This window comes from Platalea leucorodia (assembly GCF_965183815.1).
Source record: "Platalea leucorodia genome assembly, chromosome: 2".
Lineage (NCBI taxonomy): Eukaryota > Metazoa > Chordata > Aves > Pelecaniformes > Threskiornithidae > Platalea > Platalea leucorodia.
In genome coordinates, this window is record NC_138824.1 from 119,473,751 (window position 1) to 119,501,270 (window position 27,520).

Sequence of the window (27,520 nt, forward strand, 5' to 3'; positions counted from 1 at the left end):
CAGCAGTTTGCAATATTTAAATCTACTGAATCTTAACCTGTACTGAACCTTAACATAATGATCAGCTATATATAAACTCCAACAAACGTAGTACAGAAAAGCCCTACAAGTAAACTTACACAAAAGCTGCTTGGGCTTCTGGGAAGGTAACAAACTGAATCGGAAAGTCACCCTAGTTAGAGGAACACACAAGCTGTTCTTTTTCCTCTTTTTTTTTTTGACAACTCTACTTCCAATAATTAGAGGCTTTAGCTACATAAAGATGACCAGAATACATTTAAAAAGTCAATACTCAACTAACAGTTATCTCTTTTTTGAAGATGTGAAAATAAAACATTTTTTCCCATCAAGGAATATTTCTAACAGCTCACTTGTGCCATGAGAACATTGTGTTCTCACATGAACTGCATGAATATTTTGAGAAGTCTAACTTTTTTATTGCTGCAACTTTCAAGATCTCACTTTCACTAAGTTAAGTTTTGATTACACAGTGATCCAAGTCCATGCTGGTAATACTTCATGTCCAAGCCTATCACAAAACTACCTTATGTCTAAAGTTAAGAGAAGTTAAGCAGGTGGATACTCCTCCTAGTTGATCTACTTGACACACCTATTTTCCAATCTATTTTCAAACATGCTAATAAGACTCTTAACTTATTTCACAGATAACAGTTGCATGCAGACACTGACAGTCCACATCTCAGTTTCCCAAACTGCAACAGTTTCTCTCCATCTCTAATTTCACCAATTTAGAGGACTTAAAAACGCAGTCATTCACTATTCATGGCTCCACACTTACTTATTAATACCATGAGACTTCTCTACCTCAACTTAAAGTCTTAAGACAAAATAATTTCAAAGCTGAACAATGGATTACCTCATTTGAGAGTGCAGGAAGCAAAAGCATAAACCTTCCAGAGGAACATGTTTTTGACCCTTTGAGTTCTGACACCCCCTGCTCCCTCCCCCAAAAGAGCTGCAGCATCTCTTCATTTTCCCACCCATCCATCACATCACCACACAGACCAGATTTCAAGGCCCAGTACTGCAAATGTATCTCAGTCCAAATTGTACAAGCTCTTGTTTTATTTCAGATAACCACTAGATTTCATCATTTTTCAAACAAAATTTTTTATCAGATTTACATTGTGTTCACTAGCTTTCTCATTTCAGACCATTACAAGAATCTTATTCAAAACAGCAAGGCACTTACCATTATCACTTAACTTGTCAAAAAGCAGTTTGAAGAGTAAACAAAAACAACAAAAGAAAACCCTAAAACTTACTTCTAGCATTAAAAGCCACAGAACTAGGAGCTATCAAATACTGACTGGAATAACAGCAGCTGTTCACTAGTAATTCTTAACCAAACTTCTCTCACTAACTGAAAAAAGATACTGAGGAAATATTGGGTCTTGAAAACATGATGACCTTCTTAATACAACAAAGTACTCATGCTACGAAATGAGAGAGTAGTCTCCACACTTCCAGCCATGTTATTTATTGTACTAAACAGCAGATTTAGAGATTTTCTATACGGAACAGCCATGCACAAGTCTAATTACAAAAGCAATCCATTTTGTTACCTGCTATAGAACCATGGCCTGCTTAACAGCACACCACCGGCAAGACAGAGACCACATTGTCACTTCCTGGCCACTTACTTTGCACTAGCCGTCAACTGTTTCCACAAGACAATAAAGCCAAACTGCAGAAGAGCAGAAAACCTGAAGTTTTTCCCTACATCAGCAAATTATTCAGCTCATGGGTGTATCTGGCCTTGGCACACACTAACACAGGGAACTAAGAAGAGTTCCAGTCAAGAGCGGAGCAGAACAATAGGAACATCCCATTTTGGTGACAGCAAGTTGCTATGTCAGCAGAACTTCCCATGAAACTCTCTTAAGGTCAGGCTAAGCATTACTGTTAGGTCAGTTTAATTTTAGCTGACATCAGAAAGCTTAGACTCATTCTTCCAAGCCCTCCCTCTCCTGCATGAGCACTCACCAGGTACCTAAGAGAGCACCCAACCTCCAAAAACACTCACTTGTTTTTTGTCCTGATCTAGCCTTCTGAATTGGCTCATTCCCTGCTCAGTCAATCACAAGTGGCAATGCGACAGAGGCAACAAGAGCATAGCCACACATTCTAGTAGCATTTTAAGATTTGTTTAGCTAGAGAATCAAATCACTTAAGGGCATTGCAGAAAACAAGCCTGAAACCTCAACTTGAGGCTTTATAAAAATATATGCTTAAATTACTGGGAAGAAATCAGTGTGTGTCTTTTGAATACCAGAGCACGATCAAATTACTGTGTCAAAAAAAGATCAGAACCAAGGAATGGAAGAGATTCAAGATAGTAGTACAAAATGCTTCAACACTAGCTTCCAATCAGAATTGTTAAGCAAGTACTTAGGAAGAAAAACCTGCACTTACATCAAAAAGATAGTATTATAACCTAGCGTTGTTCTCACCTAAGAATCTGCTTTATCACAGTCCTTGCTTGAAGTGGAGTGCTAGTTTGTCAATGAAGTTTTTTGGGAGAAGTGGGCCAGAAACAGAAACAGGGCATGAGGTTGGCTTCCATAAGCATTCCATTTATTAGATTCAGCTCAAGTTCCCTTTTTTATACTGCATTCGCCTTTTAAAAGGCAAACTAGAGGTATATTATTTCCATCTTAGAAGAGCAATTCTTAAAGCCTTGTTCAATGTTTATCATAACAGTACAACAGGCATGCAAAGCCTACCAGAAGGCAAAAAAATCTTGGTGAAATGAGGCACAGCAATTGAATAGTCTGAAGTCGAGGCTAATGAAATCCTCTTAGCCGTTCTGTGCATTTGCCAGCTATCTCAGGCTGCTTTTTCATTTTATTAACATTCAAGGGACTCAATCTTTTGAATCCAGAGGTCAACTTTACCCAATACCAACAGGCGCATTATGACAATGATTGTTTAAATAATGACGTATTTCTAGATTTCTCCCATCACATTTCTTTATCACTACTGTGGCTCATGCGCATTCGTCACTTGGAAATGCATCTATTAACTTCTGAATGTTAACTTTTTATACCTACAAATGGACCAAAACTAGGTTCCAGTCTTCACTTTATCTAACATGTTAAGTAGCCTTCCTTTAGATGACTATAACCTACATGCTTACAAAGGCTATAGGAAGGGGAACATCATTTCCAGTTGAAAATTGTAAAAAAAGTTGCACAAAGGTGAAATTTTTAAAGCAACCTAGAAGTTGAAGACACTGGACACAAGAACTGGTTGAGTTTGAGAATGCATGCAAAGGACAGTCTCTTAATTTCAGTACCATCTCAATCAAAAGTTAACTGTTGCTGAAGCAGGGGTTTTACTCAAAACATCAACCTCAAGACAGACAAATTCTCAGTTAAGTGCCATCATAGGATGTTTGGCAGAATTTTTAAGTACTTTGAACCTCCCTCCACCTGCTGCTCCCTAAGGGTAGAGCTGACAACATAGCACACCATTCTACCAAAAGGCTCATGTTACTCAATGGCTTCATTCCCCACAGCTGATGGAAGGGACAGTCAGTTATCTTCCTCTAGTTGCTGAATCAACATGTACCTCTCTCTCTCTCGATATCAAGGAACACTGATATTTGTGGGGAAGGCTGCAACTATCATTCACAAGACAGCATCCAGAGCCCACAGAGAAAAGATTCATACTGCCTGTTAAAAGGCCAGATAATGCAATACTGGATAAAGTACTCTCATCCTAATACAAATGGGTCACGATGATAGAGTATGCAAACCTCTATGGCACCACAATACAAACTTAATATCAGCAAGATTGATGCTTTCATCACAGAAAGCAAGGAAACGTATTAGAAAGAGGTATTTTACTCCAGCACAACACGAAGTCAAAGAAAAAAACTAGCTAAATTTGGAGTTTAACATTAACATAGCTTGAGCCCAACTCATACAGTCATGAGTTGGAGCTTCAAAAAAGCGCCACACCTCTGGACTTCAAGTCAGGGATGGCTGTGACCCACCATTCTTATTTCACAGTGCTGTTGTCTTCACATGTTAACTGGTGCTTCTGTTCTAGTTTCACTGCCTCCACATAAGGCAGGGACTGTGCCCCTGCATACTCTGCTTCCTACCATGCTGCACAGACCTTCAGTATCAAGCAGCAGGAAACTAAATGCAATCTAAGACACTAGAGAAAAGTTTAAAAAGGTTAGGCTCATGATTCAAACTGAGTTGTGAAGGACACTCTTAGAAAGCCAATTTTATAAGGTTAAAGCTTTAAATTTAACTACTCACCAAGAATGTTTAAAGTCCCATGAACTTCAAAACTCATCTGGAATTTCAGCTTAAACCATATTAGCAGTGTCTGTTTTACATGCTCTTACATTATCATCTTCTTTGTATGCTAACACATAGCAAATTAGGACATTTGTGTTTATCCCGATACTAAGCATTTAGATGTTTACAAGACATGTTGAACTAATAAGTGAGGCAAGCTATGAGGCAGCTGGAAGTTCTTCCTCAATGGACATTCCAACCTCTATTTAACCAGACAATCCTCCCAATCCCACCCCCTTTAAAAGGAAACAAGCGGGACAACGAGGCACTCTCTTTCCAACAAATGGGTCAAGCTCAGAAGCAGGACTGGAGGAGAACATCTCGTCCTTAGTCCCACTCCTTCAAAAAACTAGTAGTAAGAGTAAACACGTAGTTCAAAAGTTATCCAAGCAATATACACCACTTCCTCTCCCTAAACACCACAAAATGCTTCACATTCCCATGTAAATAAATTTAAATCCCCAAGTACCAGAGCAATAGGTATAAATACACAAAAAGAAAGCAAAAGAGATCAAAAAAACAGTTATTCATGTAACTCAAACCTTTGATTGGAAAGTGTGTTAAACAGGTCCAGACAATCTTCAAAATCTTTTGAAACACAAAAGATGAGTCAATATTTCTGACAAACTGACCTGAAGGAAAAGGTTAAAATCCTCCTATGTGGCATCCAGTTTAAACACATAACCAAAATATCTAACAGATATAGTGGGAGATCAAAAGGAGCATTGCACTTCTGTTCTGTATCTTGGTGGGGCTGCCAAATAACTGCATGAGATAGCAAACAACAAGTGAAGTTGTACATAACACATCTTTCCCAGTCAGCCTGAAAAAGCTTCAAGTTCTAATGGGTCCTAATTAGAGTAGTAGTCAGCAGGAACAAGTACAAGTAACAGATACAGGATGTTAAGTAACTGCTTAGAGAGCAAATATTGTTCTGAAAGCTACAGCAAGTATATCATGATTATGTTTCAAGAATTGAAAGTGCCACTCTAGAATATGCCAATATAGAAGTAAACTCTGCTCTAGCCAACATCAGTAAGGCTCCACCTGGAGTTGTTCAGCCTCAACATCATACTTGAGGTATTAGCCACCAAGAGAGTCTGAAAGCAAAGTGTGCTCAAAGGCCTATAAAACATGATCTACAAGAAAGGACTGGAAGAACTGATTGTTGTTCTCAAAGAAGGGAACCCAATAAAGGTCCTGAAGTGCTTACACTGCAAAAAGAGAATGCCTTTCCCACCATAGGACAAAACAGTAAACCTCCATAACCTTTAGAAAGGTTTGATGTTTAGTTATAAAAACAAACAAACAAAAAAAACCCCAACCAAACACCCAAACTAACCTAAGCAGATCCTGCACCGGGGTAGAGACATGATCTGTTGTTCAAGGATTTTGGTGGCCTAATTACTACAAGATTATTAACAGACATTTTTAGTAAAGTAATAATTTGGTCTTCCTTCATATTCTTGTTAGCTGATAGAACACACATGCTGATGGGCTCCATTACAAGCTCTCCTTTCAGGAGCTTATTTGCAACAATCCATTCCATACACTTATACCACTTGCTCTCTCATGACCATTTGGTTCACCCAGACGTCATTACTCTGAGAAGATTTCAGACTACATTGCTTTTAGAAGTCTTCTCGTTCCCAGTCCTCTTACTAGCCACCTGCTGATTCACAATTTTTCTACTCTGTGTTTTCAAGACTATCCCCACTTGCTTTGCAAATCAAGGAACTAACATAGTTATACATGAAGAAATTACCAAAACCAAAAAAGAAGACATTAACTCAGAAGACATCTAAGATGGCCAAATCATTTTATTTTAATGCTCAATTAGTAGCACTTCAAAAAAAAATTACAAAATCAAAAGTTCTGTGCTCAAGAGCACCAGTGCTTTTAGCTAGCACATATTTACTTATTGGGACAGAGCACTTTTGACTACTTTTTTCATCCTCAGGTCTACCGCATTTGGGGTTTAACTTGAATGTTATATTCAACCTGTTCAATTAGTTTTCTCACCAAATGTTTTTCACCATTTGCTTCTTCTATTTGTATCCTTTCCAGTTACTCTTTTCAGTAAAGACTTTCATCTTCATCAGAGGGGCAGCAAGCTCACAGTAGGTAATCAGTCTTCTCTACTACTTATTTCTTGTATTCTGATCCACAAGCAGATATTCAGCTTTTGTCATGTATTTTTTAAAAGCTTTTAACTCTTCAAAGCTGTATGCATGAATCCACACGAAATCTCTATTAGCACCAGTTTGTCTTCAACTGAGTCACTGTGACATACTCGGATCACTCCTTAGAGACTAGTTTTCTCATTCTCAACCACAAATAAGACTTGGAGAGATAACAGACAGGCTTCAGCTTTGAGAAAAGTAACTAAATCTGAGTATGTTCATTAATAAGTAATGTTATAACCTCATGTTTAGACATAAGTTTAGTGTTGCTTGCTTAAAATTTATTTTAAGAGCTCAGTTTCTTCATTTATTTGCAGGGCTATGAATTTAAGGTGATGACAGAAATTCCACTCAGGAAATACATAGTAACACCTAATCACTTAGTTTTAGTCAGCTAGTGCTTCAGCTTTTCTGCCTTCTATAAATCAAGTACACAGACCTTCATCTGCCTTTAAGTCAGCCCCATCACCTACTACCACCTGCCTTTCATGCTACAAGGAGACAATTATGTGTATTACACAAAAATCACCACTTTCTGGACATCAATTCATTCTTAAAATGTTTCAATTCTACTATGATCTTCAGAGCCAAGTCTAGAAGTCCAAAACTGGCATTACTAAGCTTTAAGTTCAAAGCAGATGCCAACATAAGAGGACATGCTTCAAAACAGTACATTATCTTGTTCACACCTTGTACGTTCAGCTGCCTTCATGCAAGACCTCTGGCAAAGATAGTCTTATTTCTCTTAAGAGTGTAAAACTGAGAAGACAACATAGCTTCCAGTCCACAGTCCAAACTTCAGAGACAGGCATGAGACATTCAAGCTGCTATAAATCACCATTATTCTACCACATTCAGAACTGTATGCGAGATGCTCAGCTGTGCCAGCGAAGGACAATCCAGTTGAGGTGAGGCTTACTCTAGGATTTTCTTTCAGGTGAGAGCAGCACTTAAGTCAAAGACACACCTGACTTAAGCAGGATTGCACATACAGTTGACTGCATAGATGAAAAGAAGCCATCAAAAGATTGATATTTGACTACAAAATGTGTGACCTGAATATTTTACATAAGTTATTGTACACTGGGGCAGGGGTGGTGGTGTGGGGTGTGTGTTAATCACTGATGCCACCTCTGTAGCCTCACCTTTCAATAACTCTTAGATAAAATGCTTCAAAAAGGGAAGACGCTTTGATCAAGATGGCAGTTCTAGATTGAGATTCCTTCCCTGCACTCCACATAGACTTCCTCATCACCTGGAAACCTAACAGCATAGCTAGTCATAATAAGGATTTGTGCTCCCACCAAGGAAAAAATTACCAAGAGTAGTCACATGCAGAAATCTAGGCAATAACATGCAAGGGCAGGGTGGGGGGCAGTTTGTTAAGACAAACATTTACTCCTAATACTTTCAGCTGTCCCAAGCCTCATCTGACCTGTCAGCTTAACCCTTGGTTGACTTTTAAGTACTGATCCATCTCCTGCTGACTTCACAGGCTTTCTGCACCCACAGCATCCTATGGCAAGGAGTGCCAGCAATTTTGCCACCAGTTCTAAAGACACCTTCTTTGCTTGCAACTTGCCTCCTTTTAGCTTTATCCAATGAGCACCTACTTCTTGCACTGTAAGAGTTAATCTGTACAAGCATTGTTGACATCGCTTATGATTTCACAGATCCCGCTATGTTCCTCCCCTCCTCCCCTTCTCCCAAATCACCTCTTTTCCCAACTGAGAAGTCTTAGCCAACTTCACTTACAAGACCACTTTCATATCTTTGACCCTTGCTGCCCTCATCTGAATCTACTTCAACCCTAAATTTTGGGGGGTTTTTTGTTTGCTTTTAAGATCAAAGGACCAAAACTGAACAGAGTATTTGAAGAACAGGCAAACAACCTATTTACACATTATCACAGCATGTTCTGTTCTCTTACTCCAACACTCGATTTGCTGCCTGCCTGCCTGCCTCCCCCCCCCCCCCCCCAAGATACCTAACATAGAAAATCATCAGTTCATGGAACTGACCATCGCATACTCAAGGCCTTGTTTCCAAGTATACAAATATATAATATTTATAATATATATGAAGTTCACTCCTCCTCTCCACAAAGGAGGCCTCACAGGCATCACTGAACATTTATCTACACTTCAGCTTGTTTCATTATTCATTCATTCAGTTTCATAAGGCCCTCCATTACTCTGTGTAATTCACCTTTATCCCAACTTGCTACCAGCAACAAGTAGTTATGTTTCATTAGGGCATCTCATACTCCAAGAAATGCAATAGACAAGATCCTACAATCCTCCAGCACCACCCAGAACTATAGCTTCCACCATATGAATTCTCTCCAGGAAAAAGGTCCTAGCAATGACTGCTAACTGGAGGTTTGGTCAGATAAACATCCTCTCACACTTTCTTCCAGACTCCAAACTTGTCCACTCCTTACGTGGAAAAGCCATTTAATGCTATTTAATGCTATCACAATATTTGCCTTTTTTTTTTTTTTTTGAAAGCAAGAGGAAAATTGGGGGTGGGGAGTCAGGCACTAAGTATCACAGAAGTCTGAAGAATTACTGCCCATCGCTCCTGCTTCATTTCAAAATCTGGGTGTTATCGATGACACAGCAGCATAGTCTCTTCCATCTAGCCACAGACTTGCAAAAACATGGGTTTGTATTCCAGGAGATGCACACCAAGTCCAATAAGTTATATGGTTGTTGTTTCAGTACTACCACATAATAAACTTGCCGTTACATAGACTAACAGAAATACAAGGCAAGTGCAAATCAGAATCCAAAAATGCAATACAAAGCGATCAGTATAGGACTTCTGTCATTGCTGTTTGCCATCTTGCATTATAAGGTAGAAAGCCACAATTCTGCTATACAGCAACAGATAGGTACGCTGCCATACTAATCATAAGGGTAACTGCAATGTGTATCTTGCTAGATGACTAGAAAGCTCACGTCTATCCCAGAGTATAAATTACTAGCAGCAAGACATTCTTCGTGTAATCATTCTGACTTCACCTGTCAGGCCCAAGCATTCAGAGCGCTCAAGTCCCAGGAATCACTATTTATCAATACCAGCTCATAAAAAAACACATTCACAGAAAGTCTGCGATGTCTCCAAAGTGTTCAACAGGTCATCTCTGACACAGGTATAAGCTATATTTATCATTTCCAACCAGGACACCCATCAATTGCCACAAACATAAATGAACTCCTAGGTATACGTTTCTTCATAACGCATTTCTCACTGGCAAAGGCAAACAAGCTCTAATATTGATTTAGAGAACAATGATTTCATGTAGGTAAGAGGCAACGGACCTCCAGAGGCCACCCAGTCCTGCTCAAAGTAGGTCCAGTTATATCAGACTGCTTGGAGACTCATCCAGTCAAGTTCTGAATATCGTCGTAGAATGAGATTGATTCCTCAGCTGCTTTGGGCACCTGCTCCAGTGTCTAAACTCCCTCCCTAAGTATTTTTTCCTTACATTGACTCCGAACTTCCCACATGCCAGCTTGTTCCTATTCCCTTGTGTGGTCCACCCCTGAAGAAAGTCTTGCTCCACCTTCTTGACATGCTCCCATCAGGCAGCAACAACGGCTCCGTCCCCTCAGCCTTCCCTTCTCCAGGCTGATCAAGCCCAGCTCTTGCAGCCTCTCCTCACACACCCTATGCTCCAACCCCCCACCAACCTGGTGGCCCACCACTGGGCTCGCTCCAGTACCTCAGTATCTCTCTGGTACTGGGGAGCCCCAAACTGGACACAGCACTCCAGTGCCAAACAGATACGAAGGATCCCTTCCCTCAACCTGCTATCATTGCTTAACACAGCCCAGGATGAGGTCATCTTTCTTTGCTGCAAGGGCAAACTGCTCAATACATGCTCAATTTGTTGGTCACCAGGACCCCACATCTGTGCCTGCCAAGGTGCCTTCCAGCCCGCTGGACCACAGCCCATGATGTTGCATGGGGTTACTCCAGTCCAGATGCGGGACTTCACACTTGTTATTGCTGAACTCCATGATGTTCCAGCCAGCCTGTTCCTCCAGCATGCTGAGGTCCCTCAAAGTAGCAGTCCTGCCTCCTAGCATATCAACTGTACCCCAGTTTACCATCCACAAACTTACTGAGTGCACTGTATCCTGCCTTCAAAGACATGAAACGATATTTGTCCCAGTATCAGTTGACAATTAGCTACCAGTTGGACTCTGTACAACTGAATTCCACCCTTCCAAGCCTTCCCAACCACCTATTTTTGTCCTTTGTGTGCCTGGAGAAGGCCTAGAGGAGGATTTGCTCCATAATCTTTCCAGGGACTGAGGCAAGTCTGACCAGGCTGTAGTTTCCTGGATCCTCCTTTCTTGAAGATGGGTGGGATGTCTGCCTTTTTCCACTCATCAGGAACCTCCCCCAGTCACTACTTTTCAAAGGTGACAGAACATGACATCAGCCAATGCACTCAGCACCCTCAGAAGCATCTTTTTTGGTCCATGGTCTTGAATATGTCCAACGGCTTAAGTACTCTGAAACTGTATCTTTCTCTACTGTGGGTTATGCTACATCCCACAGATTCTGCTAATAGACTCCAGGAACCGGGAAGCCACGGGGCAGACCTTATCAGTGAGAATCAAAGCAAACACAGGATATTGTACAGCTCAGCTTTTTCCATGTTCTTCCTCACTAGGTCCCCTGCCCCACTGAGCAGTGGGCACACATTTTCTTTAGTTTTTCTTTTGCTGACAGTGTAGTTACAGTAGCCTTTCCTGTCACCTGTAACATCCCTTACTTGTTCCAGCTGCACCAGAGCTTGAGCTTTCCCAGCTCTATACCTACACTTTCAGATACTATTTTAGGTACTCCCCCAGCAGTACAAATACCAGCTAGTAGCCAATAAGTTAGTAAGTTTTCTTAAATAAAAAAAAAAAAAAAAAAGCTATCACAACACCTCTCAGTTGACACCTTTTTGAAAGACATCAAGGTACCACTATGCTGATAGGCCTAGCAGATACTGCTGAATGCATGACCTACAGAATTAGCAAACCAAAATTTGATCCTGCATGTTACCAAAAGCAATAGCTGACTGAGGCATCTTCATAAGCAAGTCTTTCTGCCATTAGTTCAAGTAGAATTATTACATAAAGGTCCAGAAATTAAAAAAAAAAAATTTCTCTCTGTTTCATTTAAAGTAGCAAATGTTTCAGTGCCTAGCAAAGTTATAACCCTACACTGCAACTAAGGGAAGCCTACAGCAGACATTTTCCAGCCAGTAACACTATATTAAAGTAGCTGGGCTGGGGTCTAACTGCTGAAGTCTTAGTGCTTGTGAATTATTACCTGATCCTTCAGGTATTTCCCAGTATTTACACCAGCCAGCACAAGCAAGACGCGACGGTCAGCCAAAATCTACGTATTAACTGTAAGACTGCACGACACACTTGTTGCAATGACAGTCAACTCAGCTGGCTATGAGAAGCAATAAAGATCAAAACCAAGAATTACTGTATTTCCATGCCTATAAATATAGGCATGTGCAGTACTACAGCAGTACTTAATTATTTGTTATACAGTAACTTAATTTTCCACACCTATGGACTTTCTGTTCTTCCCCTGCTACACTGAACTTCTCAGACTCCACTTCTCCATACATTATTAATCATAGCTTAAGTTTGCCTTAATCTATGGACTCTGAGAAACAATTAACCATCAATTTCTGGATTTCACAATTACGGTTTAACTAGAACTAAACTGTATTTTACCTACTCAAAAGTAGGAGTAGGATGGAGAAGGATTTCTGAACTGTTCAGTTTAACAGCCAATAAAGCCAAAGTGAAGACTACACAGATTGCTCTCCTTTGTCTTAGGCAAGCAAGTTCATTCAGTGTAAACACAAGATAGTTTAACAAATCAACAAAAACACCCCAAACAACTTTTAACACATACTACCAGAAATGCTGGCTGGTATGACAAGCCAAAATGATGGTCATTTAAAGGTGTGCCATATTGAAAAGCAGTGTCTGTGAAATTCTTATTAAACTTAACCAAGAATGAAGTTTTAAGCACAAATAACATCTCCTGACCTACGGTAACTATAAAAAAAAAAACAAACCTATGTAGGGCATTTCAGTCATTTTGGGGTGAACAAGACCAATGGAAAAATACTGTTATATTAACATGTTTAAATGTCTTTAATAGGATATTACTTTTACATAGGAAGATTAAAGCAAAAATTTAAGTGAAGCAGAAATGGACATTGTGCCAACTTCAAATGGAGAAAACGTGGCACACTCAGAGACACTGCCCTCTGCGTTTGGTGTTGTGAGTGTACACAGTCCTTACAGAAAGCTCAAGGATAAGCTAGCAAAAAATTCTGTCCAAGTAAAAATTCTGAATTTCTTAAAATAAGCACTCAGGTATCAGGATTTTGGAGGGGGTTGGGTTTTGGGTTTTGTTTTTTGTGAAATTAATTTTAAGGAAGGACATGAAATTCTGCTAAGCATACAGCAACAGCTGTAAGAATTCAACATTCCCCATCCCAACAGCTGCACCTCCTAGACTGAAATTAGAAAACCATTAAAAACTGGTCAGGAACACTGGCATGTGTGATGTCCTAGATGAAGGAACAAGACCTTCAATCCCTAGGAAAGCCCCTATTCCCTTAAGCAGGCCACTCCTTCACTTTTTATAAGTTCTCATCCCATATGCCACCTACTCTAAGAAGAACTGAGGTCTGGGGGAGGAGAAGGGAGGCTGTACTTTGCACTACATAAAGTAGCAAAGTCTCAAGTTCAGGAAGACAGCTAAACATTAACTTAACATTTTCAATTACTTCTAAAGTTTAAATGTTATCCGCCAACATTTAACAACTGCAGCCATATTAAGAAATATAGTATGCACCTTGAATACTGTGTTCAGTTTTGGGCCCCTCACTACAAGAAGGACACTGAGGTGCTGGACCATGTCCAAAGAAGGGCAACGAAGCTGGTGAAGGGTCTGGAGCACAAGTCTTGTGAGGAGCAGCTGAGGGAGCTGGGGTTGTTTAGTCTGGAGAAGAGGAGGCTGAGGGGAGATCTTATCACTCTCTACAGCTACCTGAAAGGAGGTTTGTAGCGAGGTGGGGGTTGGTCTCTTCTCCCAAGTGAAAAGAGGAAATGGCCTCAAGCTGCGCCAGGGGAGGTTTAGGTTGGATATTAGGAAAAACCCCTTCACTGAAAGGGCAGTCAGGCACTGGAACAGGCTGCCCAGGGAAGTGGTGGAGTCCCCATCCCTGGAGATATTTAAAAGATGGGTAGATGTAGTGCTTAGGGACATGGTTTAGTGGTGGACTTGGCAGTGCCAGATTAATGGTTGGACTCTATGATGTTAAAGGTCTTTTCCAACCTAAACGATCCTATGATTCTATGATAAAATGAACATATTTTGTCAGAAGCAGCAAATCATAAAATATGATGCCTGAATCTCAGCTGTCCATGACAAGATCTGCTGAGGTACCAGTTACATTACAAAGTTACACGGATGCCTGCTGCCCCCTGCATTGCTGACACTGCAGGCTTTTTTTTTTTTAGCTCTTAAGGCCACCCTCCACTGCAAGCTATTCCAGGAAGTTAACCCTTTTGGTCCAGGAATTGCATCAGGACACTAAGTCTAAGTAACCAACAGCCAAGTAAATTAATGCTGTATAATAGCTGCTCTATTTACTGCCAAACTACATTTTCAGTACTTGTCACACTGCCACTCAGCTCTGTGCTGTAAGGGACTGGTTTTACTGGCTACTTACTGAAGTAACAGAAGACAGGCAGGCAAGTCTTTCTTTAAGAGATTTTCTAGAAGTTATTATTTACATTAGGAGTTAACAATGGGATCCAATTTTAAAGTAAGCTTTTAGCAGTCCAATTCCTTTATAGGAAAATCTTGTTTCATACTTTACTTAGGCATTTTCACCTTAATAGAAAAAGACTTCCAACTTCTACTTTTCTTGCAGGGATAGCAACTATAGCATACTAGCTCCTGCCAACCCATGCACAAAATGAGGCTCATTTAGACTGAAAGGCACTTCTGGAGGTTATCCAATCCGATCCCCAAATGAAAGCTGGGCCAACTTTGAAGTCAACTTTGAAGTCAGATCAGGTTGCTCAGGGTCATACCATAGTCAGGTTCTGAATATTTTCAAGGACAGAGATTCCACAACCTGTTTCAGCACTTCATTCTCTGTGTGGGAAAACATATTGCTAACGTTATTAGAATTTCCCTTCCTGTAGCTTGTGTCTGTTGCCTCTTATCCTTTCCCTGTTTGTATCTAAGGAGAGCCTGCCTTCATTTTCTCTCTCATCTCCTAGTAAACAGTTACAGCCAGCAATTAGGATCCCCCGCTTCAGACTTTGCTTTTCTGAAAGCTGAGCAAACTCACTTCTCAGCCCCTCTTAATACATCATGTGCTGCTGACTCCTTATCTTAGTGGCCTTCCACAGACACCTCAGCATCTGTCTCGTACTTGGGAGCACAAAACTGGGCACAGTACTCCAGATGCAGTCTCACAAGCTCCGAACAGTAGAAAATAATTGCTTCCTTCAACTGGCTGACCATGCCTGGTATGCTCTTCACCTTTTACACCACAAAGGCACATACTGACCCACAAGGACCCTTAAGTTCTTTCCTGTAAAGGTGCTTTTCACCAATTAGCACCACATCTATGCTGCTGCACAGGGTCATTCTGCCCCAGAAAGACTCGGTATTTGCTTTTGTTGAATTTCATGAGGTTTCTATTTCTCCAGCCCGCAGGCATCCCACTCAATTAGCCCTAGTCTCCAGCATATCAATTGCCCCTCACAATTTGGTAGCATCCACAAACTTGCTGAAAGCCATTGCTGACCTGGAAGAGGGGTTGAAATGCAGACAAACTGCCCCTGCACTGATCCTTAAAGGCATGCCACCAGTAACAAGCCTCCAGGTGGACTTTGTACAGCTGACCACAACCTTCTGAGTCCAGCAGCACATGCAATTTTTCACCCACTTAGCAATCCACTTACCTAAACCATCTCTCACCAATTTGGCTACAAGGACATTTTACAAAACCTTGCTAAAAGTCTCAAGGTTAATAACTTTCACTGTTCTTCCTTTGTCCACAGTCTTGTCCTATGTACTCACAGCAATCAATTCAGGACCTCTTTTCAGAGCAGTCTCAGATTGTGGAGACACCACAACTCCTTTTCCTCATTTACTTCAGTTTTCACCTTATTTGCAGTCACATCAATTTATCACACTTAAGCCATGCCTCTTGAGTCTTGGAAAACACAGCTGTAGAGCAGCTCTCAAAATACATCACCAAGGGAACTTTCACTAACAGTTCCATAGAGTCCCATAGTCCTCACCTCTTTCTGTAAGGCAGAACTCTCTCAGCAGAATCTTTAAAAGATCCTACATGAAGCTTACACAAAACTATTACTCGACAACAGATCACATTCTGATTTGTCAGAAGGTAACACAAAGTTACTAAATGTTCATGTGAAAACACTGATGCATCAACTGTGATAATCTGGTTATAGTCAAAAGCCTTACTATTTTACAGTCACTGAACTTAACAGTTGTCTTACAGAATCATGGAATGGTTTAGATTGGAAGGGACCTTAAAGATTGCCTAGTTCCAACCCCCTGCCATATAAGCTACGCACAGAGGCTTGAACTACCTCTGATACCATGAACTGCTGTAACACAGCTATGCATAACTTATATACTCCTTCCTATAGACGATATCCTGGATAAATGGGTATATCGCACTTGCTAGTTACCGGAGGTAACTATTTTATGCTACCTCACCTATCAACGACACATTGAAGCTTTCAACAGGATGCATTTAAATCTCCTAAGAAGTGATTAACGGTATGGTCACTACCATCAAATTCTCATGGTTGATTTCCTTAGCTCTCTAGTACCTCTTTAAATGTGAAGTACCTTAATGAAGTCATGACAGCCTTACTTCTGTTTCAAGAAAGTTTACCTTTCGAAGTCAAAAGGGCATCAAAGTGTTTAAAGCACAGAAGTAGCATCACTGGTAAAGGGCTGAGCAGTGGCTTTTATAATGCAAATATAGTCAATGTTTACAAATATGTTCAAAAATGGAATTAACCTTAACAGATCTTGATCTTTGCTTCTCTGACCTCTAGTAATAATCTTTAGCAGAGTTGACTAAATATATTTTTATTGTGGCAAGGGCCAATGGGTGATATAGGAGAAATTAAAGAAGGAATTTGGGGAAAAAAGATTGCCCCAAATTAATACAAGTCAAAAGTTTTGCCCCATCAGTTACTCTGTTGTTATGAAGAAGTTGCTTGCATTTGATGTAATTTAACTTACACTTGACTAAACTTACTATTGTTCTACCAGATTATGTACACTGAAAAGAAATTAAGTAAAGCTAGTTACCCAACTTGAACATAATCTCAACTTTTTCACATTCTATCTCCAGCATCCCTTCCTCCAGTAGACTGTTCTTAAGTGTGCTTGTCCCAGCAATAATTAGTTTTCAGCTTAACCATATGCAGCATGGGTGGTATTGCAAGTAAAAAAGAAGCAACAGAAGTGGGCAAAGAACGCTCACACAGAACAGGATTAATAAAAAAAATTTTAAGTCAAACGCTAATTTGTAATCTTCTAACTCAAGGGCTAGTGAAAAGAACAGATCCAAAAGTAACTAATAAATTCACCCAACTAGCTCAGTTTGTTTCTTCCACTCATCTGTATGCACATCAAATATGGAGACCTGTTTGACTAGCCTTCACTCACCTTTTAGCAAGTATGCTTTCTGTCAGGAGATTGTGATTTCAATGACTTCAAATTCTGCATGCACCACTGCATTACAGTGATAGCACTAGCACCTTGTAAGTATTTAAAACAACAGTCACTTAAGGAAAACATTCTCTTCTGTTCAAACTAATCCCAGGAAGATACTAAGAACAAGTTTAAAAAATATCATGTTATACCAGCCTTGACTAATAGAAAAGGAGAAAATTATGATCCCCTGTAGACATACAAAGCTATCTTACATGCCAGATAATGAAAATCTGATATGAGATGGGGGACGGGGTGGGTGGTGGAATCAGCAAGAGCTATCTACTGCTGCAGGTAATCCTAGCACACCAGTCAACTCAAGAGAAGCTACACTTGACTAGCCTTCGTGTTGAGAATGTGAAAACGTGCTATTTTAAGGTATTACAAAATTAAAATTGCTTTTACTTCTGTACATTGCTTGAAAAACAACTGAAAAGAGGCAAAAATATTGAACAGAAGAATGCAGTAGTGATTAAAGAGGATCGTCTGGAAGCTTGTTACTTTTCACTGCCTGAACTAGCAGCGATCTTCTTGGTAACATGCGGATATTCAACTTTACCCGCTCAGTTCCCCACATGTGGGAGAACATAGGTAAAAGGATAGAGATTGAAGTTTCAAGACTTTGAAAGTTTTTTTATTCTTGCTGCTAATTTTATTTTATTGGTAACTCATGGACAGAAAGACCAATTTTTTGAGTTTACTTTTGAAACAGTCCGAAGTCTAAAAGTTAATTACCTGAAAGGAATGAGAAGAAAAATAACTCTTGAAGCATTCATCTATTGGATAATAAAAAAAAAGTTTGTTTGTTTGGTGGTTTTCTATGACTTGGAAGTTGTTTTACTGTGACTTGACGCTCTTCACCATGAGCCTGCGTACTAAATTGTGTAGTAAGCAACCACTGGCCTAGCGTTTCCAGAACCAAGGTAAATATTGGCCATGAACCCCCTCAAGAGTCTTACTCATACATACCTACACCTCATTTTAACCCACTATTTTACACCCTCGCTATCTTTTCACATCCAGGGGAGTAAGACAAGCTCTCACCTAACAGCTTTTTCATCTCTCCTCACTTTATAGATGGGAACACAATAATCATCTTCCCTGACACTGCCTTTATTGCACGTTTCTCTGTTTAATTGCTTCTCATCTATTTCCTTGTATTTTATCCACATTCAACTATTCCCACCTTTTCTTTCTCAGCTATTCTTGGGATTTCTTCCCATACTTACATGATATTCTTTTCAAGGCAATCCATCTGCTTTCTAACCAGGAATAGAGAAACAGTGTTAATGACCCCTTTACCTCTAACAAGAAAGCTTGAACAACCTCCCTCATGCTTAATCCAATAATTCATCATCTTCTCCATCCTCTCTATAAAAATACGCTACTGCATTTCAAATAGCTATTATCTTTGAGGCACTGAATGCAACTGTCCTTCAAATAAGTACTTTTCAAAAATCTTGTTTTGGATAGGCTAACCTTACTAAAAAAAACCCATACAAAACCCTATGTAGAATCATAGAATGGTTTGAGTTAGAAGGGACCTTTAAAGATCACATACACCTCCTCCTCTTCAAACAACAACAAAAACCAACAACACATGGCATAACAAAATAACAATAATAAAAGAATTGCACCTATAGCTATTCTTCACATAACTAAGAAAATCTGGCCATTCAGTTAGTATCCAATTATCAGGTCCCTAAGAAAACTCCTCACAAGAACTTCTGCATTAGCATCTATATACCAATCAGTATAGCAGTCATCAGGATACGAAAAAGTATTCAATACAACACATTTAAAGTTGGAAACAAGAAGTCCAAGTACAAAGACAAACAGTGCTAGAGCAAAGTAATCTGTCATCACACATCTCATCTTTAAGAGGCAGTGTACCAGGACTCCAGAGCAAGCAGGCAACACAAGCAATCTCAGCACTCTCACTTCTTTGCAGACTTATCTAACCAGCCTGTAGCCATACGTTCTGATAAAGACCTCTGTTTGGACAAGGTTGCATTCAACCACAGGACAGCAGGTCAAGCTACCTCCACAGCAACAATGTGGTGTAACACGGGATGGAAAGTAGTACTCTTCAAATTTATTGCTCTTCAACAGATAACTGAATCAATACTAAAAAAGGACAACATTTACTAACAGCACTGCAGGTATTTGGCACTTAGCAAGATTACCTTCTAGAGTTTGTATACCAGGTTTTGTATTTCTCTTACCCTACTTCCATTCACTACCGATTTTGTTTCTAAAAATTGCGATTTAGACTTTCGGTTCTAGAGCTTCTAATTCAATTTTTCTTTGAGTTCCACAAATGCTACAGAAGCCCCCCACACTGTTTACTGAAGCAACGCACCCCCAACTCGTTTTCCCTTTTCTCAGCAGATGCATTTACATCTGTGATTTTGCATGCCTTAAAAGCTCTACCACCAGCACCTGCAGGGTAATCAGCTGGTACAGATGCTCTGTAAAGACAACAAATTTTGGCTTCTCCTGCTACAGAACAGTCCTTTGTTTCCCAATATCATCCTGGGAGCAATACTACATGAAGGGGGTGGGAAAGAGAACAACCTAGATTTGACCATATGTCTAAGCAGGATACCTGACTCTGTAATCTTACAAGAAATAAATCCTGCTAGAGCCTTCTTTTGTTCAATATCAAACAATCTTCATATTCCAGGACATAAAATTAAGTTATTTAAGGAGGCAAGAGAGAAACACATTGTTTAAATCAAGAACCTGTATGTAGCACAAGTGGCTAAACAACCATCACCATTCTTTTATAATACTCTAAGCGTTCAGATCTTAACAACTCAAATAATACTACACTTCACCTGGGAAGTTCTTGCACACCGGAAGCCAAAATGTTAGTTGGCATCCTCGCTTTTCATTCATCCTGAAATTTGTGATTACTGTAACCTGCTCTCCCCCTGTCCACGCAAGTTTTATAACCACTTCCTTCAGAGCAACTCCAACTTGTACTATTTCCATGCAATGCTACAGATTAATTTATCTGTCTTGTCTAAAATTTAAATAGCAGTGAAGAATTATAAGCCTATACAATATATTTTATTAAAATGTTAGCACCTACATTTTGTTATTTTGTATTTATTTTACATGAGCACCACAGTTTAACAATGCTCTTGAACAGGACAGACCTACCACAATGAAACAGAGCTAAGAACTGTTCCATAACAGCACACTGCATATTATATAGAGTTATCCTGAAGTACAGGCTTGACAAACTTCTGGCCTCATTTTTTTTGCTAATTATCAAACAATCCAGGTTTAACTCTCCCTCTATTTGAAACTACTCTGTTCCATCTACCAGTGCAGTTGCTCTGTTTCTTCACACAGCAGTTTCATACGCTGCCCTACCTACTACATAGTTCACCAGCATTTCATTCTCTCCAACTTTTCAAATACCTTCTATAGTATTCCTACTCCTTCTCTTACTATTGTCATATTGGCTCACCTAATAGCATTTTTAAAAGTGCATTTCTCTCCACACCATTTTCAAAAAATAAATGCATATTCAGACATGAATTTCTAAACTGTCATCATTGCCTTTTACATACAACGAAGAGAAACTACATTCTGTTGTCTTTCTGAACACATGACAACACTTTCCCATTTCCAAGGCAGTAACCTGGGTTGCTTGATCTCACATTTTTGTCACAACTTCACCTGAAAATCATAAAAAGGCTTTTAGTCAAATAGACTGTTCTGGTCAATAGTTACCTGGGATTTTTTTTTCCTTATTTGCAACTCCATTATTGTATCTAGTACACTGTATAGTTGTATTTATCCACATCTTTATAATCCCACCCTTTCAGCTCCACTACAGTCTGGAGTTCTGTACTCCCGACTGCTTTAAAAAAAAAAAAATCAATGGTAATTTAAAAACATATGTCCCACAAGCACTTTTTTCCTAGTCTTACTGAGAAGCCTAACATAACCAACAATTCAAACTGAAAAAAAAAAAATTACTTCCTCAACAAAGTCCCTGAAAAAGGCATCGTGTATGTTTTTCCTTTCTATTCACCTCAGTTTACAATTTTGCTTAGTTTTTAATGCATGCTTACATTCCAAAAAAACTTATCACTGTGTGCAAACTAATGAGGCACTGAAATTACAAGGAATTCATTACTATTAAGCACACAGGTCCTCATATACAGCAGAGCTGAAAAATATTTGCTACAATGTATACTAAGCTATTTTATAGATTAAAGGTTATGATAATGTTTCTTACCAATGCTATACATCTCCCCTAGTTCAAAGCTACACTAAATTTGATCGTATAAGTTTAGTACATCATTGCATCACGCACTGTTCAACTGAAGCAGAAGAATTACTTGTACATGTGAGCTGACCTGATAGTCTCGCTTTCCTAAAAAGAGCACTATTTACTAAAGCAGGTCTATCCAAAAGTTGCTGTTATTTCAGATTCCATATACATCTTCTCTCTTCCTTCCTGTTTCAGTTTTTTGGTTTGTGTGTTGGGATATTTTTTTTTTTTTAATATTTGTCTGAGGAATTATAGATCAAATAAATCATCGTTTCCAGGTGTTAGTCAAAATGATTGCATAAAAACTGATTTGTTTTTATACTGAAGTTTTTCTTGCTCCGTGTTTGGTTTTGGTGGGTTTTTTTGGGTTTTGTTTGTTTGTTTGTTTTTGGTTTTTTTTTGTGGTGCCATTTTCAATTTTTCCCTTTGCTAGCATTATCAGAATTAACCAACCAGTAAGAAGTATGGTGACCAGAAGTAGGCAGCAGTTTCAGGTTCCATCAACATCTAATCATGCTCAAAATGTATTTATGAGCACTCTTAAAAGCTACAATCATCACATTATTTTTCCTTCACCCTCACCTGTGACAGTTACAGAGATAAGGAAAACAATTGTGTGAAATTTCAGAGTCAAAAAAAGTAATCTAAAACCTAAGATATTGACAAAAAAACATCTTCCCCTGCTTCTCACCTCACGGTTCAGAAGTCACTAGTAGTTTCTTAAGTTTCCCCTTATATCCCTAGATTACGCTTCAAAACTTTGCACTTGAAAAAGAACATTATTTCAACATAATATTCCCACTTTTGGCAGATGTTCTGAAGCATTATCAGTCAAGTTCACATACACCAAAAGGAATCTGGGAAGACTGACACCTGAATTATACTCATCAAGACTAAAACAGTAAACCACCGCATGACACGGCATACGGATGCTCTTAACTTCATTGTTACTATTATCTTCACATTTACATGTAAAAATAGCGTGGCAAGGTTATGTCAAGTCTGCAACTTCACCTTTTTAATCGCAAAAGAGCGGAAGTCACCCTTGAACAAAGAGAGGGGAAAAAACTGCTAGTGCAACAAGTTTGACAACCCTATGAAAGCTAAGCCTTCAAGCCTTAAGGTTTTCAAATGTGGTGCCTTCTTAATACCGAAAAAGTCGATTTACAACAAATAAAGCCAAATACTGTCTAATAAGTGTTTCGTATCAACTAAGAGCTCCGAAGTTTTATGTGTGGGAAATTAAACTGTTGGATGTATCTTAAAGAGGAAGAAAAATAGGTCTTTAACACTTTTTAAAACATTCAGCCAAGTAGCTCTAGAGAACGTGCAAGAAGGCAACAGATCTTGTTTCAGTTATTTCAACAGCAACTTAGTTTAACAGCTGATGATCTATTAAAAAATAAGAAAGCTGTCAATTTAGATACTTAATCCTGTAGCTAGGGCGTACTCTATGCAACACAGCAAAATTTCTGAATAAGCAATTCAACTTGTAGACCTCTTCACTGACATGTAGTTCATCTTCTCTAATGAAGCATCCCAGTAATCTCTGGCTAAGACGACAGTCACCCAGTCCCACGGAACTGTTGTGCTGTAACAACTATTGCAGTCGTTACTCAGCTTGACTAGGGCCAAATCTGTCCTCTCAACAAAATTTATGCAAGCACACTAGCTCTCAGTAAACTGAAGCAGTAACAGGTTCACCATCAGAACAAGGAATGATGGCAAACTACTCTTCCTCCTCTGAAATAAACGCTATATATATGAATACCCACCCTTCTGTCTTTCCCATAGTTGCCTTTATTTAGGGACAGCTAGAACACATGCAATTTAACAGGGTTCTCTTTCAGCAAATGTGTTTAAGCTTAAATTAGTAATAATCATCTTTTCTGAAAGCTACACCATTGCCAGAGGGGGGAGACTATTACATGCAAGAGCACAATCTCACAGCAGCAGTGCCTCAACTCCCTCCCTGAAAAAGCATTTCTCGGATACTATACAACTGCCTTATGGTGGCATGGCTTGCAAGTTCCTTGGTATTTTTATCACATGAACCTCCAGAGACTACCTCCTCTAACTTGTTCCTCCTTCCTTCAAGAGGGAAAGGACACGATGTATCCTATAATAAAATATCCTTGCCAACTATTCATTACTGCATTGGGAATACAACAGCAGGATGATAGTTTTCAACATGCTCTTCCCCAAGTCCACTTTTTTTTTTCCTCATCTTCCACTGCTGTAAAAATGACACCACACACACTACACTGCACGCAGTTAAAAAATAAAAAATCCTGCTCTGATTTAGTTTCCAACTGCTACGTCGCTTGCTTGTTTTCCACAGGAAAAAGCAGGGGGTGGTGGTGCTGGTATGTTCCTCGGAGCGGTCACGCCACGCCGGACGGGGGCCCCGCACCGCAGTGCCCCCAGCAGCGGCGGCTCAAGGAGAGGGTGGCCTGGAGAACGCCAACCCGCTCTCGCAAGAAGAGATAAGCGATCTAAAAACACAACCCTACGGTAACGAGCACCGATTTCACCATAAGGAAGAGGAAACAGCGATGCGAGCCAACAGCTCCGGGAGCAAAGGGCGTACTCTTCCCCCCGAAGTACAGCCGGAGGAGAACGCGCAGACCCACCCTTCTGCCCTTCCCGCCGGCTGGAGGCGGGGGGGGGGCGAGGAAAGGAACAGTGAATTCCCGCAAACAGGCGGCAGCCCGCCGGCCGGGACGGGAATCGGGGCGGATAACCTGCCGCCCGCCGGGGGGAAGCCCCAGCCCCGCCACCCCGGACCCGCGGCGGACAAACTTCCCCCGCCCCGCCCCGCCGCCGACCGCCCCACAAACTCGGCGGAGGCGCCCGGCGGGGCGGCTCCCGCCACCGGCCCCCCGCGCTCGCGCGAGTAACGGTCCCCGCCGCGGCCGGCGAACCCAACGGCCGGCACGGCGGCCCGCCCCGCCCCGCCGCGGCCTCCCGGCACCCGCTCCCACCGCCCAGGCCGGTGGCGGCCTCCAGGCGTCTGCGCGTCCCGGCGGCGGCGCTAGCGGGGGGCTCCTCGGGGAGGAGGCGGGGGAAAGACCCCGGGGGTCTCCGCGGCGCGGTGCGGGCTCCGACGCCGCCTCGCCCCCCCTCGCTCCCGGGGGAAGCTTCCGCGATCCCGGCTACGTCCCACCCGCCTCCCCCGTCCGCAGGGCGGCCGGCTGGCAACCGCCACCCCGCCCCGCCGGGCGCGCACACAAAGTTTCCCCCAACTCGGCCGAGTCCCCCGGCGCTGCCGGGGCTCGGGTTTCTCTCCTCCTCCTCCCGCCCCCTCGCCCTGCCCCGGCCACCAACGGGAAAAAAGTTTCACTTACTGCAGCAGAAGCGAGAGAAAACCAGCCCCAGCAGCCCCAGCCCCGGCCCGGGAGGCACCACCGAGCGGAGCCGCCGCCGCTGCTGCTGCCTGCGCCGCTGCCGCCACCACCACCACCACCGGGGGGAGGCACCGCCGCCGGCCGCTGGAAAAAGTTCCCGGCGGGCGGGAGGAGCCGGCGAAGGGAGGAAACCAGCGGCAGCCTCCGCAGCGGCTTCGGCCCCTGCCATGCTCCGGGCTCGGCTCCCAGTCGCCGCCGCTACGACGCCCGCTCCCTCCCTCGCTCGCTCCCGCTCCCCGAGCAGCCGCCGCCGCCCCGCGCCGGGAGCGTGTGTCACTGAGCGGGGAGGCGCTGCGCGCCGCTCCCCGCCCTCCTCGGAGCGGGCCACACCACCCCGCCGCGGGCAGGGGGGGAGCGGGAGGCGCGTGCCCGGCGCGCCTGCCCCGACCCCCGCTCCCCCCCGGCTCCACCCGCCCCGGGGCAGGTCGCCTCGCCCCCCGCCTCTCCCGCCCCGCTCTGCGGACTCGGGGACGCGCCCGCGCGCAGGGGGGGGGGGGTTCCCCTTGGCAACGCGGGCGGCTGGTGGGAGGGGGTGCCACCGCGTCCTCCCCCGGGGGGGCAGTTGGTACGTCCCGCCCCGCCCCCTCCCCCCGCCCCGCCCCGCCCGCCACCGCCCCCAGCGTGGTCGGGGGCGCCGCGCGCCCCGGCCCGGCCCGGCTTCGCCGCCCGCCCCCCGCGCCCCCCTGCCAGCCCCGGCGGCCGCCCCGGCCTCCTCCGCCTCCGCCGGGCCGCTTCGCCCCCGCGGGGAAGGGAGGCTCCGCCGCGCGTCCCCCCGGCCGCTGTCCGGCGCGCGCCGGCCGCGGGCGCCGCTGAGGCAGCGGGAAGCCGGCGGGAGAGGGGAGCCGTGCGGCCGGGCCGGGCCGGGCGGCGGCTGCCCCGCGGCCTGGGGACCGGCCAGCGGCGCATGCCCCGGGCGGGGTCCGCCGGGGACGGCGGGGGACTGGCCGCAGCCCGCTCCGCCAGGCGCCGGGCGCGGTCTCGGGCGTTCCCCGTCGCCCGGCCGCCGCGGGGGCCGGTCAGGGCCGCTCCCGGGCTCCCCCGCAGGCGCGGGGGGGCGGCCGGCGCGGCTCCCTGCGCGGCGGGACGGGCCGTTCCCCCCCGCTGCGGGGCCGGGGGGCAGCGGGCCCTGCGGCGGGGGGCTGGGCTGCGGCCCCGTGGTTTTACCGGCAGTAAACTTTCCCGCCCTCGTCCCCTCATGGCTTACTCTGCCCTTGGCGGACCCCCGGGGAGGGGCGCGCACCGTGCCCCCCGGTCGCCACCGAGGTGCCGGGCAGGGGCACCCCTCTCCACAGCACCTCCCGGCGCCGCCTGTGCGGGCACCTCGGCGGCCGAAGGGGAGCACCGAGCGCACGGGTGCGAAAAAATGCGGGCCCCGTCCTAAGCCCGCAAGAGATGACGGCATCCGAAGGCCAACTCCGGCAGAGCTAAGGGGTCTGAAGCCGTCCGGGCGCAGCGTGAGCCCTGCACAGAAATCGCCGAGGAATACCAAATATGGCCCTGTGCAGCCCTGGCAGAGGGGCCTGCAGGGCTCCGGGGGCAGCAGCGGGGGCCTCTGTCACGCTCGCGCCCACGGGGACTCTTGGCTGTGGCGCAGCGCGTCATGGCTTTGCTCTGGGTAAGGCTGTCCTCGATGAGGGCAGAGCTGCTCCGCGGGGAGCGATGATGCCCCAGCCACAGGTGGAGGCCATTGCTGCAAGTAAGGTGGCAGGGCAGGGTGGCCGCTCTTGGGGTGAAGAGGGGGTTCATGCCTTTGCCCGAGGTCCCAGGAGTCCAGCTAAGGGCTGTCTCGCAATTAGAGCAGGCTGTAAGCAGGTCACAAAATTAAAGGTGACTTTTCTAGCAAATAGAGTTTCTTCGCTGCATCGCAGCACCGATCTGAACGTCAATGTTGTGGGCACCATGTCAACGGATCTATCCCCACAGCAGATTTTCAACAGCAAAATACAGAAGCTCAAAAGAATTGGGTTGAGAGTCTTGCTTCTTTGCAAGCTACACATGCTTTTTCATTCCAGATGCATTATCCTTGCAAAACTTCAAGGGAAATACTGAATAGCTGTATGTACCACACCATACCTGCTGCTGAGACGTCTACTGGGAGCAGGTTCCATATAAGCCTCACATTTTCCTCAATACAGTGTCATATTTGATAATTTCCTTCAATGGTGGGCATGAACAGCAGTTTCTCTCAAAGCTACGCATGGCTAAGTTTATCAGAAGCTCACAATAGTATGTTCATCCAGTCTTCAGCTACACTGAATGTTTGCCAATTAACTGGCCTCATTAATTTGTAACTGTGAAACAAAACAGAATTCAGGCGAAGAGTTACTAGAGGCAAACTGCTAGCCATGATGGACGTTCAACGTTCATCAACATTTTGCTCTGCAAACCAACATAACTGAGAGGACTCTCAAAGTTTTGTGAAATCAGTCTCATTCCGTAAGTCTCATCCTCAGCTAGCACAAAACTGTTCTC

General features: G+C 43.4%; 1 protein-coding gene across 1 annotated transcript in view; it reads right to left on the reverse strand.

The window, feature by feature from the left end:
- Window positions 1-25,254, reverse strand: part of NECTIN3 (nectin cell adhesion molecule 3) — a 67,724-nt gene extending 42,470 nt beyond the window's left edge. The window contains exon 1 of the mRNA XM_082303835.1: window positions 24,989-25,254. Within this exon, the coding sequence (XP_082159961.1) occupies window positions 24,989-25,217 (229 nt within the window). The 5' untranslated portion in view covers window positions 25,218-25,254. The remainder of the gene's footprint in view (window positions 1-24,988) is intronic.
- Between the last annotated feature and the right edge of the window lie 2,266 nt (window positions 25,255-27,520).